The sequence below is a fragment of the Schistocerca nitens genome, chromosome 2 (assembly GCF_023898315.1).
Source record: "Schistocerca nitens isolate TAMUIC-IGC-003100 chromosome 2, iqSchNite1.1, whole genome shotgun sequence".
Lineage (NCBI taxonomy): Eukaryota > Metazoa > Arthropoda > Insecta > Orthoptera > Acrididae > Schistocerca > Schistocerca nitens.
The window spans coordinates 1,003,834,700-1,003,850,124 of NC_064615.1; the positions used below are offsets into that span (position 1 = coordinate 1,003,834,700).

At 44.4% G+C, this 15,425-nt stretch overlaps 1 protein-coding gene across 5 annotated transcripts in view; it reads left to right on the top strand.

The window, feature by feature from the left end:
* LOC126237344 (proline-rich protein HaeIII subfamily 1-like) overlaps nucleotides 1-15,425 on the top strand; it is a 388,790-nt gene that overhangs the window by 46,068 nt on the left and 327,297 nt on the right. The window contains exon 1 of one of the 5 annotated variants that reach the window (XM_049947410.1): nucleotides 11,108-11,237. The exons of 3 other annotated variants lie outside the window; for them this stretch is intronic. In XM_049947410.1, the coding sequence (XP_049803367.1) occupies nucleotides 11,199-11,237 (39 nt within the window). In that variant the 5' untranslated portion in view covers nucleotides 11,108-11,198. Of the gene's footprint in view, nucleotides 1-11,107; nucleotides 11,238-15,425 lie in introns of those variants that run through there. One more of the 5 variants, XM_049947397.1, reaches the window with a different exon arrangement.

Genomic DNA, 15,425 nt, shown 5'->3' on the forward strand with positions numbered 1-15,425 from the left:
AAAATCATAATGCATGAAGAAATCTAAAGGAAAGCATTACCGGTTTATGGTGATGATAATAATCTCTTCATATTAATTTCTTCCCAACTGTAACATACGAATTGTTTTTGCAAGTTACATGCTTAAATCCTTGTTACTGGTAACACTCCATGATGGTTTGCCATATAAGTTGGATGTGAGTGGAGCCTATATTCCAGGATTACATCCGACATTAGACTGATTGGTTTTATGCACGAAAGTATAGTTACAGTATGACTAAAATACGCTTTACAACAAACAAAAATCGTCATCAAAGATTATATGCATCCATATGTGTATGATTATGAGAAATTATAGAATAATGTGTGAATTGAGCTTCATTCCTGTGGCTCGTTGCTTCGATGTATGCCATGAACCAACGGACAGTACCCAATTCTGAGGGAGCTTTGAAGATTTCGTCTCGCTTAACTCATTAATTTGCTGGTTTCATCGAGCTGTGCGATTGGTTACTGCAATCTGAGCGCTGCAGTGACGATCTCTGTAGATGTGCTACTTCCATCAACTCTAACGTAACGTCTAGCTCAATATCCTCATACATTACAAATTCTTCACTCATCTGTATCTTAGCCCTTACTTATCTTCGTTATACTGGTGATATTAGCTTCGATAAGTACAGTTGTCTGACAGTAGTATTCGGAGATACTGTTGATTACAGTTGCGATTTCTCTTACAAAGCACCGTGTCTCTTGTCGAACTTAATCTTTCGTTATAATTATATTTCTAGTCATTTTAACTGTGACGTACCTCTTGGTCTGTTCAGTCAATTCTGTAACAAACTGCATGTGCCCTTTTGGCAACGATTGAGTACTTCTGTATACGTGTTCAAATTCTACTTAGTACTGTGCTTAAATTGTTCGATATAGCCAGGTTCGTAGACCTCGTTCCAGTTTTTCAGTACTTCAGCATGTTTCTCAAAAAGAAATCGTTTTGCGCCAACAGTATGCCCTGAAGACTATGTATCTGTCATCTGCAATGTGGTATCCTGTATTTTTTCCCACTTAATTTCTGAACAATCTTCTGCATCCAGTTTCTGCAATATTTTAAAGACGTTTTGTCGTTTAGTGGCTGGTAAGTCTACCTGCACCAGTGGTCTCGAGGTAGCGTCCTTGATCAAGATATCCTACGTATCGGGATCGAAACCTGCACCGCTTAAATTTTGATTAATAATCAGCATTGGCGCCCGAAGACTTCCAGCATAAGAAGTCACCCTCATTCGGCTGAAGACCTTTTCAACGAGGGCGGAGGAGCCGACAGAGGTGTAGGGCAGTCTTTTGACTTTGGAGTGGGGAACTGCCCATAAATGCGGAAGAATCAGCAATGAGCCACGGCACAGGGATGCAGAAGGCAATGGAAATCACTGCATTAAATACACGTAATGTGTGTCTGCAGGACATGTGGGCTGTAATTGAAGAAAGTGTCACCATGATCTCTCCATTAGTAAAAGATTCAGGAATAGTCCCGAATTCTGATCTGCGGGTGGGGTCTGCCAAGGAGGGTGTGACCATGGGGAAAACATTGAGTAATAAACGAAACAATAATGTACTACGAGTCGGACTGTGTAATGTCAGAAGCTTGAATGTGGTAGGGAAGCTAGAAAGTCTGAAAAGTGGAATCCAAAGGCTCGATATAAATATAGTAGGGGCCAGTGAAGTGAAATGGAAAGAAGACAAGGATTTCTAGTCAGATGAGTATAGGCTAAGATCAACAGCTGCAGGAAATGGTATAACGGGAGTAGGATTCGTTATGAATCAGAAGCTAGGACAGAGAGAGTGTTACGGTGAACAGTTCAGTGATAGGGTTGTTATTATCAGAATCGGTAGCAAACGAACACCAACGTCGATAGTTTAGGTATACATACCGAAGTCGCAAGCTGAAGATGAGATAGAGAAACTATATGAGGATATTGAAAGGGTAATACACTAAGTAAAGGGAGATGAAAATCTAACAGTCATGGGGGACTGGAATACAGTTGTAGGGCAAGGGGCACAGGAGAATATGGGCTTGGATCAAGGAAGGAGAGAGGAGAAAGACCTACAGCAACAAGGAACTGCTTTGTAGGCAGTACACGTTAAGAGCAGCGGACATCTCTAAAAAGGTAAATCATAGAAGTTGGAAAGAAAAACATAGGTACAATGAAAGTGACTGCGAAGAAATCATGGGTAACAGAAGAAATACTTCAGTTGAGCAATGAAAGAAGGAAGTGCAAAAATATTCAGGGAAATTCAGGAACACAGAAATACAATTCCCTGAGGAATGAAATGAATAGGCAGTGCAGGGAAGCTAAGATGAAATGACTGCAGGAGAAATGTAAAGAAATCGAAAAAGAAATGATTGTTGGAAGTACTGACGGGTAATATGCAATGTGTGCAAGAGCCAAGAGGGTATAATATAAGTGGACGTCCAAGAAAGAGTGCTCGGTTTAATGTGGGTGTAAGACTGGGATGTAGTCTTTCTCCCCTACTGTCCAATCTGAACATCGAAGAATCGATGTTGGAAGTAAAGTTTCAGGAGTGGGATTAAAAGTCAGAGTAGAAGGTTACCAATGATACCATTCGCTGATGACACTGGTATCCAGAGTGAAAATAAGGAAGAATTAAATGATCAGCTGAATGAAATGAACTGTCTGATGAGTACAGAATGTGGATTGAGAGTAAATCGGAGAAAGACGAAAGCAATGAAAGTAGAAAATGAGACAAGAATGTACTTACCACGAAGTAGCTGAAGTTAAGGAATTATAGTTGCTAGGCAGCAAAATAAACAGTGACGGACGGAGAAAGGGCTAGCACTGGCAGAAAGGACATCCCCGACCAAGAGAAGTCTACTAATATCAAACATATACCTAAATTTGAGAAAGGTATTTCTGAGAATGTACGTTTGGAACATGCTAGTGAAACATGGACTGTGGGAAAACCGGAACAGAAGAGAATCGAAGCATTTGAGATGTGGTGCTACAGACGAATGTTGAAAATTAGGTGGACTTATAAGATAAGGAATGAGGAGATTCTGTGCATAATCAGAGAAGGAATACGGGGAAAACACTGACAAGGAGAAAGGACAGGATAATAGGACATCTGTTAAGACATCAGGGAGTGACTTCCTTGGTACTAGAGGGAGCTGAAGAGGGCAAACACTGTAGAGGAAGACAGAGATTGGAATACGTTCAGAAAATAATTGAGGACCAAGGTTACAAGTGCTATTGTGAGATGAAGAGGTTGGCACTGGAGATGAATTCATGGTGGGCTTCATCAAACCTATCATAGGACTGATGACTCAAAAGAAAAGAAAAAAAATCTCTGCATGTACAGAACCTCTAGAGTTGCCCATCCAGTCCGGAATTAACCCACCAGGGGGGCTTCACATCACACAACACGCACGTGTCATTAATATCGAAGGCGACAACACATCATGCTTCCAAGCGTCGAGTGGTGCCCGAATGCCAGGCAACCACTTCACGCCGAAAGGCAGTTTTCATTGTTTGCTACTACGTTTATCCGCCAGGCTAGGGATGATGCGATTCTGTAACTTATCGGCTTTCCTTTCACCTCTCAGGACTATGCTGCGTCACTGACTTTTTTCTGCCCAGTGTCCTCTGTTGTCCGGTTTTTTCAGTCGTTTTTGGTTTCATTGAAACCCCGTGTCATTTCAGGTATGTTGCCATGTTTTAATTCATTACCTACATTATTCCGTGAGCTTGTGCATTTTCGAATTTAAACTTACCTTTGACTCACCATGTACAATATACTCTGGCCATTAAAACTGCAAGAGCAGGAAGAGAGCAAATAACGAAATTTTACTTATATAGTATACAGTTTAGTAGGACAACACACACACAAATGGGAAATTCAAATTGTAGATTAGTTAGAGATGTACAGAGTGGAAAATTTTGTGGATAGAGTGCAACATCTGGTAGTAACAAGGTAGTGTCAAGGTGCTGTCCGGATTGATAGATTGTGGTAAGTTGCTATGGCACCAAACTGCTGAGAACATTGTTCCCTAGTCTTACACACTACTTAATCTAATTTAAAGTAACTTATGCTAAGGACAACATACACACCCATTCCCGATGGAGGACTTGAACCCCCGGCGGGGGGAGCCACGCGAACCGTGGCAAGGCGCCCGAGACCACGCGGCTACACCACGTGGCTCGCTGTCCGGAGTCTGGTCATCTTGCGACTATGTATATTTTCGTGACCACCGGTCCCACCAATCATGTACAGTGGCTACATTCCTGCCAAGTCTTTCTGCAGTATCGCAAAAGAATCGTCCAGCTTCTCGTAACCCTATTACACGACCTTGTTCAAACTCAGTGAGGTATTGATAATGGCATGTTTGTTCCGTCACAGACATTCTCGACTAACGTTCCGCGAATTAATTCCCCTCAGTATATATGTCAGTGTTCACCAATTGTAGTTGCTGGTGAGTGGTAGCATGCCTCTGTCTCGGCAACCCGTGACATGATGTTTCCAGTGAATGAGACATCTGGGAAATGTGCTTGTCAGAGAAACAGTCATAGACCATCTCTGATGACAGCAAAATGCCTAATTGTCTTATCTTGCTAAAGAAAATAGCATCATGGGGACCTCAAATGCAGAGAAATGACACTCGCCTTAACACGTTAGTAATGTCATGCGTGCTGTCAAAATTACAAGTTATCGGGTTCTGCACCTAGAGACACTCCATAACAAAACGACAGGTCTTTGCGACCGCTTGACGATGTCGAACGCAGTCTGACAACTTTCGTTCTCCTTAGTGGCTCCATATATAGATATGCCTATCTTGATGATTTCGTCACAACTGGAACTCGCCATTAGGACGACGTGGCGTCACTCCTTCACCCAGTGTTGATGTTGAGCGCACCGCTGTCGGCGCACCATTCGCTGCTGCCACGTCATGGGAAGCCGCAACAATATTCAGTGCTGTGAGTTTAGACACTTGCCTTGCTGTTTACGAGCCCATTTACCGACTCAGGTTGCGAGACGTGGCTGCACTATCTTACACAGTCGGCCAAACAATGTGCTTGACCTATCGAGCGCTAGTTGTGTGAATATGAAGCCGTTGATGTTACGCAATGCGCTCAGCGTCTCTCTACTGAAACCATAGATTCCATATCTGCACGTCAGTTGTGGGGTACCGATCATTGCGAGCAGGAATATCGCGGAACGCCAAACTGCAGTTTTGAAGTGCCATGATACCACCACTGTCGAATTCCAACACGTGCTGGTATACTTTTCCCCTTCTTACGAGACGTATGACATCATCTCCATATGACAAACCAATCTTCAAATCGGTATCTGGTCCATATATGTAGAATGTATGCTTTGTTATCCCACCTACTTTGTGAGTATGTGCTGAAATGCTTATCATTTCCATATTACGTTAGACTATTCATTCCATTTAACACCACCTGTAATTCTTTTTCACTTTCACTGAAGACAGTAATGTCATAAGAGAATCTTATCATTCATATCTTTTTACCTAGAACTTTAATCACACTCTTGAACGTTTCATTTATTTGGTTCTCCATTGTACAGATCGAAGAGCAGGGGCGAAAGATAACATCATTGTCTTACACCCTATTCACTTCCTTCTTGTTCTTCCAGTCTTATTGTTCCCTCATAGTTTTTGTACATACTCTATAGTAACCGTCTTTTCCTATAGCTCACCCGAAGTTTTCTCAGAATTACAAACATGTTTTTTCATTTTACATCGTCGAACGCTAAAGTCAAACAGATCATCATCTAACAGATCCTCATTTTCTTTTCCATTATTTTACGTATTTATTATTTTATTAGTCCGGTCAGCAGCTTGGATGCATGAGCTGTCTACATGCTTGTGCGATAGTTGTCGCACTTGTAGGCTTGCATAACAGTGGTATTCCGACTGCATTCTTAATTTTACCGTCCTTGCTTTTAATTACCCTGAAGATCGCTTCGACCTCTCTGTTTGCTGAGTCAGTTCTTCCGACAAGCATTTATTTTTCGATTTCTTCACATTTATCCTTAGCTTCCATGCAGTTCCTATTTGTTTCAACCCTAAGTGTCTTGTATTTCAGTATCCCTAAATTTCCGTGAATTTATTTGTACTTCCTTCTTTCGTCGATCAACTGAACTATTTCTTGTGTTAGCCATGGCTTCTTGGCAGAGACCTTCCTTGTACCTATCTGTTTCTTTCCAGCTTTTGTGAATTCCCTCTATAACTGTCCTTTCCTCTACAACTGAACTGAATACTGAGCTATGCACTGATTCTTCGTGCCTAGTCTCTTAAATGTCAGACTACTCTTTATCATTTCCAAATTGTGATCTGTATCTGTATCTGCTCCTTGGTACCCCTTACAGTCCAATATTTCATTTCGAAATCTTTGCCTGACCTTGCTCTAACTGGAGTCTTCCCATATCTCCTGGTCTTATCCAAGAACATCTCGTCCTCTTTTTGTACGTGAAGAAAGCACTTATTGGCTGTTGCTAGCCGAAATTTATGGCAGAGCTACCAATCTCATATTCTCCCGTGAAGTTTTCATCTGCTCCTTCCCCTTCAACCGCATTCCAGTCCTCAATGACTATTAGATTTTCGTCTACCTTTACACACTGTATTACCCGTTCAATATTCCTATATCTTTTCCTTTGGCTTGCGACATCTCCATGTATACCTCAGCTTTGTTGTCGGTGTTGATTTGCTGTCGATTCTGAGGAGAACAGAACTATCACTGAACTGTTTGCCTATCGTCCTATTCACAACGAAACCTACTTCCGGTATATCATTTTCTGTCCAGTTGATATGACACGGTACTCGTCTGGCTAGAAATCCTTCTCTCCAGTTCACTTCACTAAACACCACTGTATTTGTATTGAGCCTTAGCATTTCCATTTTCAGATTTTCTAGCTTACTACCATGTTACGACTTCTGACATTCCACACCCCGACTCTTAGAACGTTAACCTTTCAGTAGTCATTCAATATTTTTCTCATGGTCATTTCCCCTCGGCAGTCCTCTTCCGCAGATCTGGATGGGGGACTGTCCGAAATCTTTTGCCTACAGAGAGATCACCATGACACTTGTTCAGTTACAGTTCTCATGTACTAGGGATTCACATTACGTTTCCTTAGCGCAGTGGTCTCCATTGCCTTCTACATCCTCATGCCGGTGATCACTGCTGATTCTTCCGCCTTTTAGGGGCAGTCTCCTACACCATGGGGCGAGAGAGTGCCCTGTATCTCTGTCCGCTCCTCCATCCTCTTCAACAATGATGTTAGCAGAACCAGGGTGACTTCTTATGTCAGATTTCTTCGGCTCCCTTTGCTGATGATTTTTATTCAAAATTTAAGTAGTGGAGAGGTTCGCATCTGGAATCCAGGACTTTTCCGTTACTAGTAAAAAACTCCATACTTTTTTCTTCTCACAATTTCTTTTATTATATATGGCAGATAGCTATTATTTGTTTCCTGATTATAAAGAAAACTACAACAGCAGAAGGATCTATTTGCCACCGCCACTTTGACCCTAAAAGAAAAAGTAACATCAACGCCACTTCAGACATGTACCGCTAACCACGCCTATCCCAATAGCTGTACCTAAATGTAACAAGGGTGGAAAGGAAAGGGGCGAAAGGATATCATATGTTTGTAAGAGAGAAGAAAGTATTTTGTATTCTAGTGATCATGTTGCGCTTTAGTGCTTGTTTATGTTTGTAACCGAGAATTTTTTTCTTTCTTTGAGTATACTCGCTGTGTGAACCATTGCACACAGTGAGTCTTCGCCTGTCAGTAGTACGCATAATCTTGGAACAAAGGTGTCATTTGAGGTGTAGGTCTGTCAAGAATGGCACGTGTGAAGTAAGCCAGAATTCGGTGGACCAGCTACTGCTGATGATCTCCACCCTGCAAAGCGGAGAGTCGGCCAGATAAACGTGGTCGAGACAAGAACGATTCTTAAGCGTTGACGGCGATATACCACACAGACCGTGCAATAGGGTGAGGACAATGGACGTTCGCAGCCCACCATATATGACGCGCCCTATAAATTAGCTGCTTCTATTCTATCACACTGGGGAGAAGCCTTATATCAAGGATTCCTCTGCAACTTGTACCAAGAAAGGGGTAAGATTCAAGGAATATGTGGTGAGGATGAATGTGGGTGGTATGACGATAAGAGTGTGGGTATGAGAAGCCGAGAGGAAAGCAGCAGTTAGGTTACTAAACACAGAAAGTACTGGTCGAAATTGTGGATGAAGTTGGGAAACTGAGGAGGCAAGTGCACATACATATTGCAACGCACCAAAGATCGATGACAGAGAAGGCCAGGAAAACGACAGAGAGCCACCAGTGGAGCGTACAAAATGATACCGACGATGTCGAAAGTAGGGAGGAAGATATGGATGAAAAGGATGTATGGGCAGGAATAGAAAACGGAATTCACGACGTGGCTACGTGTGGTGCCAAAAAGGCCGAAACGAAAGGAAAAGAAGAACATTCCTCATACTCTAATACGTGAAAAGGGCTTGGCTTTGCCATTTTCTCTGCACCAGAAGACAAATTTCCAGTAGTTGCGAAATATAGATTAGTAATTAAACTCCTGGAAATTGAAATAAGAACACCGTGAATTCATTGTCCCAGGAAGGGGAAACTTTATTGACACATTCCTGGGGTCAGATACATCACATGATCACACTGAAAGAACCACAGGCACATAGACACAGGCAACAGAGCATGCACAATGTCGGCACTAGTACAGTGTATATCCACCTTTCGCAGCAATGCAGGCTGCTATTCTCCCATGGAGACGATCGTAGAGATGCTGGATGTAGTCCTGTGGAACGGCTTGCCATGCCATTTCCACCTGGCGCCTCAGTTGGACCAGCGTTCGTGCCGGACGTGCAGACCGCGTGAGACGACGCTTCATCCAGTCCCAAACATGCTCAATGGGGGACAGATCCGGAGATCTTGCTGGCCAGGGTAGTTGACTTACACCTTCTAGAGCACGTTGGGTGGCACGGGATACATGCGGACGTGCATTGTCCTGTTGGAACAGCAAGTTCCCTTGCCGGTCTAGGAATGGTAGAACGATGGGTTCGATGACGGTTTGGATGTACCGTACACTATTCAGTGTCCCCTCGACGATCACCAGTGGTGTACGGCCAGTGTAGGAGATCGCTCCCCACACCATGATGCCGGGTGTTGGCCCTGTGTGCCTCGGTCGTATGCAGTCCTGATTGTGGCGCTCACCTGCACGGCGCCAAACACGCATACGACCATCATTGGCACCAAGGCAGAAGCGACTCTCATCGCTGAAGACGACACGTCTCCATTCGTCCCTCCATTCACGCCTGTCGCGACACCACTGGAGGCGGGCTGCACGATGTTGGGGCGTGAGCGGAAGACGGCCTAACGGTGTGCGGGACCGTAGCCCAGCTTCATGGAGACGGTTGCGAATGGTCCTCGCCGATACCCCAGGAGCAACAGTGTCCCTAATTTGCTGGGAAGTGGCGGTGCGGTCCCCTACGACACTGCGTAGGATCTTACGGTCTTGGCGTGCATCCGTGCGTCGCTGCGGTCCGGTCCCAGATCGACGGGCACGTGCACCTTCCGCCGACCACTGGCGACAACATCGATGTACTGTGGAGACCTCACGCCCCACGTGTTGAGCAATTCGGCGGTACGTCCACCCGGCCTCCCGCATGCCCACTATACGCCCTCGCTCAAAGTCCGTCAACTGCACATACGGTTCACGTCCACGCTGTCGCGGCATGCTACCAGTGTTAAAGACTGCGATGGAGCTCCGTATGCCACGGCAAACTGGCTGACACTGACGGCGGCGGTGCACAAATGCTGCGCAGCTAGCGCCATTCGACGGCCAACACCGCGGTTCCTGGTGTGTCCGCTGTGCCGTGCGTGTGATCATTGCTTGTACAGCCCTCTCGCAGTGTCCGGAGCAAGTATGGTGGGTCTGACACACCGATGTCAATGTGTTCTTTTTTCCATTTCCAGGAGTGTATATATCGAGGAATCGCGATAGTTTGATACTAGTTCAGCATAGAAATATGCAGAGCAATCTTTCTGAGGCTGAGGATGGAAAGATGATATGGAGTGACGTTACGACAACGTGTTAGGGACAGACCACAAACTTGAAATGGATAAACCTGGGCAGAAACTGTGGCGTGTTTTTACCACAGGAGCCACATCAGCATTCATCTTTATAGCAACCACGGAAAACATAGCTCTATACGGCTGTCCAGGTTTTTTAGACACACTCTTCCCAGTCCTAAACAGCTGTAGAACCATGCTGGCTTTATGCGTTTCAGGATGTGCATCCTACAAATTGCGTTGATGATTGACTTCAAATATAAGCTTCTACAACGCAGCTATAGGTATATTAGTCACCTGAACAGGCGATACCACGGTACCAGACCATAAACATACTTCATGAAATCACATATGTGACATAATGTTGTATGTCACCCGCGCTAATGTATGACCACTTTCTTTTACGATGTGACAGATAATCTGCAAATCAACACACTGGAAAATAGTGACGACTTTGGTTGAGCTTTGAGAATCAGCAGGTTGATGAAGGAGTGTACGGAGAAAGATGAATTGGTTGGTTGGTTGGTTTATGGGAAGGGGACCAAACTGCAAGGACATCGCTCCCGTCGGATTACGGAAGGATGTGGAAAGAAGTCGGCCGTGCCCTTTGAAAGGAACCATACCGGCATTTGCCTGAAGAGATTTAGGGAAATCACGGAAAACCTAAATCAGGATGGCCCGAGGCGGTATTGAACCGTCGTCGTTCCGAATGCCAGTCCAGTGTGCTAACCACTGCGCCACCTCGCTCGGTAATGACGACTTATCTCTTGTTCTGTCAAGGCACAACAAGTTTCATGTACGAGTGCTCTCGTCATCACTTGTTGGTTCTTTATTTCTTTCAGGCAGCCACCTACGAACAAGCGGCTGTCGATGAAAAACTGAGCGACAGTAAGATATTCAGGTCGTCGCAGCTGTGCTCTGTGACCTTGTGATACAGCCAGATCCTCGACTGTCGCATTTGGACTGCAGTCTCTGCTTGGTCCCTTTGTTGAAGAGTCACGGAATCACGAGTACTCCACATCACGCAGTGGCGAGCCATATAAAAGCTCTGCAGCCCTCTCTCACCTCAGCACTTCCATCAACATGAGGGCTACAGTGGCAGCTCTTCTCCTGTGTCTTGTGGTGAGTAGCAGCGACTGAGACTTTATAGAAATTGGTGCTCAACGTATCTTTACTGTTATTTACTTCTACATCCGCTTACGAACACTGAATGCTTCAAAATGTACCTGCAACATGGTATTCTCGAATGTAAGGGTGGAAAATTATTTGAGACATTTTCGGATCTGTAAGAGACTTCAAATTAGTTCTACACGTCAAAGTTAAGAGAGTGTACGAGATTGTTCCAAATTCCTCAACTTCAAGTGAATCGTTATAAACTACATATGCATAATTTCAGTAAATAATCGGCATCTTTCTTCTTACTGGACAAATGTTTCAGATGGAGACAGTTACAATCACTGTCTGACCATTCACACGTGATTAAAGGTGGATTTCCTAAATCGTACGACATCAGTCCAAAGAGATTCGACAATGTATTACTACAAAGCACAGAAAGATGAAGATGTTGGTTTCAACGCTCTAGGTGTTCTACATCCCCCTCCCCTGTCCCACCTGATTACAATGCACAGAACATTCATACACCCGTGGGTAACTGTCAGTGAAATTTGTCTTTGACATGTTGTTCAACTGGTGTGTCCCATTGGTTTGAATGTCTGTTATGTCGTCAAAGCATTAACTCTTTACGTGAATTTCTGCACTTTTCCATTCTGCGGTAGTTTCGATTTCATAACACAAAATCTCATCACCCATGATGATTTTTTCGAAAAAAGAATTGTCAACGTGTTTCATTTCAAGCTAGTCACAGCAGGTGCCCAGGCATCGTTGCTTTCGTTCTCGAGGCAACCCGAATGGGGCAAACCTTGTACCCACATTCCTTCGTCTCCGGACATTCTCAAGAATATCTTATCACTTATAGATGTTGCTCCATTGCGATTTCTGACACAACAATGACTATACCGCCTGCTTACAAGTGACTCGTCGAATATACATCTATGTTTTTAAGTTGTTCAGGTTGCCACCGTAGTTACTGCGCTGTTTCGCTTGTACGCCCGGAATAAAATAAGTCTTGGAACTTTTTGGATGGACGGTGAACGTGTCGATCTGGTGCTCCATTTCTAATGGTTCTAATGCTCTTGCATCTGCATATCTACATTTTTTATGAGTTTTGGTGCACTGAAACAGTACGGGATATTTGTGATCATCTGTTTCAGCATACGTTTGGTGCAGTTTGTCATGTCATCAGAGAGGTTGAATTTTCTCTAGTTCTCACTCACCAGACGCAACATCTGTGATTTCCTTGTAAGAGCCTGTTTTCAAGTGATGTTATTTGTTTCAGCCTCTTTTCTCACATATTTTGCGGTAAAAATCTAAGTAGTACAACTCTGATGATACACAGTTATTTATGGGAATTCAAAAAATATAGAGCGATTAATCACGAAGATGAATATTGGACTCATCATACATCGAAACCCTGAGCTATTGCTGTAGAGTAACAGAACAATTTACCCCATGTGATGCAAGAGTATTATTTAGTATACTAGAAGTTGGTTACCAGGGGAATTTCGCTTGCTTATTTATTCCTCTCTCATATTAGACAGAAAGAGTAATCAAATATTATATACTGACGGGAAAAACCGAAATACCAAAGAACAATTAATGTAGAGTGATGAAACTTCTGTAACAGATTTTCTTAGGTAACATATTTAATTCAGATCACAGGTTAACGTAAGTGCGAGAGAAGCCACTGCAAATGTGGAATGCTGGTACATTGATAATCGGTGTAGCCGCCAGAATGTTGAATGAAAGCATTCAAACGTGAATGCGATCTGTTGTACAGGTGCCGGCTGTTAGTTTGCGGTAATGAGTTCCACGCCTGTTGCCCTTGGTCAGTGAATACAAGGACGGTTAACCTTGTTTGTGGATGGTGCTGGAGTTGTCAGCCGATGATGTCCCACATGTGCTCTACTGGAGCCTTATCCGCAATATGACGACTCACTGTAGAGCATATTGAGTTACAACAGGGATACGTGGGCGAGAGTTTTCCTATTGAGAAACACGCTCTGGATTGTTGTTCATAAATGGCAGTACAACAGGTCTAATCATCAGATTGACGTACAATTTTGCAGTCCGGGTGGGTGGGATAACCGCGAGGGTGGTCCATTTGTCATACGAAATCGATTGTACCTCAGACAATAACACTAGGCGTAGGCCAAGTGTGACTAGCATGCAGACAGGTTAGTTGCCGGCCTTCATCTGGCCTCCTTCTAACCAGCTCTCGTCCATCACTGGTACCGAGATACAAGCAGTTTTCATCAGAAAACACATCTGGCCTTCACCATGCCCTCCATTGAGCTCTTTCTTGACACTACGGAAATCGCAAATAGCGGTGGCTTGGGATCAGTGGAATGCACGTTACAGTGCGTCTGGCTCGGAGCTGTCATTGAAGTACCCGATTTGTAACAGTTCGTTGAGTCACTGTGCTTCCAGTTGCTGCTCAAATTGCTGCTGCAGATGCTGTACGATGCGCCAGAGCCACACACCGAACACGATGGTCTCCCGTCTCGGTAGAGCCACGTGGCTCTTGCTTCTGTACGCTCCCGTGATGACCGCTACCAGCAACCGTATGCAGTGACTACATTCCTACCAAGTCTTTCTACAATGTCACAGAAGGAAGATCCAGCAACCTGGTTTACATTCTTATACTGGCGCAACTAGCACGACCTTTATGAAACTGGCGCGAAATTTGAATAGACATCATCTTTCAGATGTAGAAACACGCCTACCAACTTTCGTTTATGTCGCACAACTCCTTCTTGATACTACGAAATCTTTCCGGCAGTGTACATAGCGCCCCCATGGCAGGGAGGGGTGGTGAAGATGAAAAGTGAGCACAAGAGGTTCCACAGAAGGTCAAAAATTCTTTATTGAAGCATCTGCGTAGCACACCAGGTTAGTGGACGACTTGCCTCTGAATTCTGCTGGGCTGCCTGCCTGCATGCCCCACGATGTTGACGCAGAGTCTCTACGGTGCGCCGGTGGCGGCGTTACATAAGCTGGCCGCACGGTTTCCACGAGTGTATCCTCGCCGGTATCTGCTACGACCCTGTGCGGTGTCTCGGTTGTGTCACAGTGGGAAATGCCCATCGCTTAGAGCCGCCCGTCCTCCGATAGAGGAAGACGGCTGGCATGCATGGGGGGCTGACCCGTTCCATTCTGAGCAGGAGTCTGCCTAACTGCTGAGGTGGACCTGGGATTGCCTGCTGCGCTGTGGCACTAAATCCGGGAGGGACTTAGTGTGTAGATCTGTTGCCCTGCTGTGAGCTCAAACCGGTGACTTCTGCTGCAGATCCATGTGGCGACCTCGTCTGCCACAATCCTGTCATGCAAACCTGAGAATAATTTCGTTGCAAACCATCTGGTACTTACAGTCGTCAGTGGCACATTTGTTGTGCATATGCACCAGTACCAGTAACGCATCCTAAAACACCACTATCACTACCAATGTATAAAAACTGCCTTGCCACTTTCTGCACGAGCTTGTGCAATCCGGTTGAGTCCTCGCTACAGTGAATCGGCCTTGTCGAATTGTCACAGTGAGAACGTCCTACGTTATCCTGCTGGCAATGCTGCTGGAATACACTGTTTTAACTCACATTAATATTGTCGTATATGGTCAGTATGCTACAGTATATATGAACCTAATCTTCAGTAAGCAACATCTTTTCCTAGGTGCAATCTGCTTCAGTAGACTGTCCCTTTGATTTACTGATCATAATATAGAATGAAGAACACACTGAAGGTCATTGAAGTTAAAAGCAAGATATTTTGAAAACAGTTGCTTGCAGGACATAAAGACTGTTTTACTACATACCTATCCTGTTAAGATTTTCACTTCAGTTAAATGTCCCAGCATTATCTTTATAGGTCTTGTGTTATTGCGAAGTTGTGACAGATACAAATTCCATACAAGATAATTGCAATCTCATTTTACTCTGAAAAGCCAAAGAAACTGCTTAACATCGTATAGGGACGCCGCGATCACGGAGAAGTGCCACAACACGACAACACGACGTGGCATGGAACGACTAATGTCTGAAGTGGTGCTGGAAGGAACTGACACCATGAATCCTGCAGGGCTGTCCATAAATACGTTAGAATACGAATTGGTAGGTATCTCTTCTGATCCGCACGTTGCAAGGCATCCTGATATGCTCAATAATGTTTATGTCCTTAGAGTTTGGTGGCCAGCGG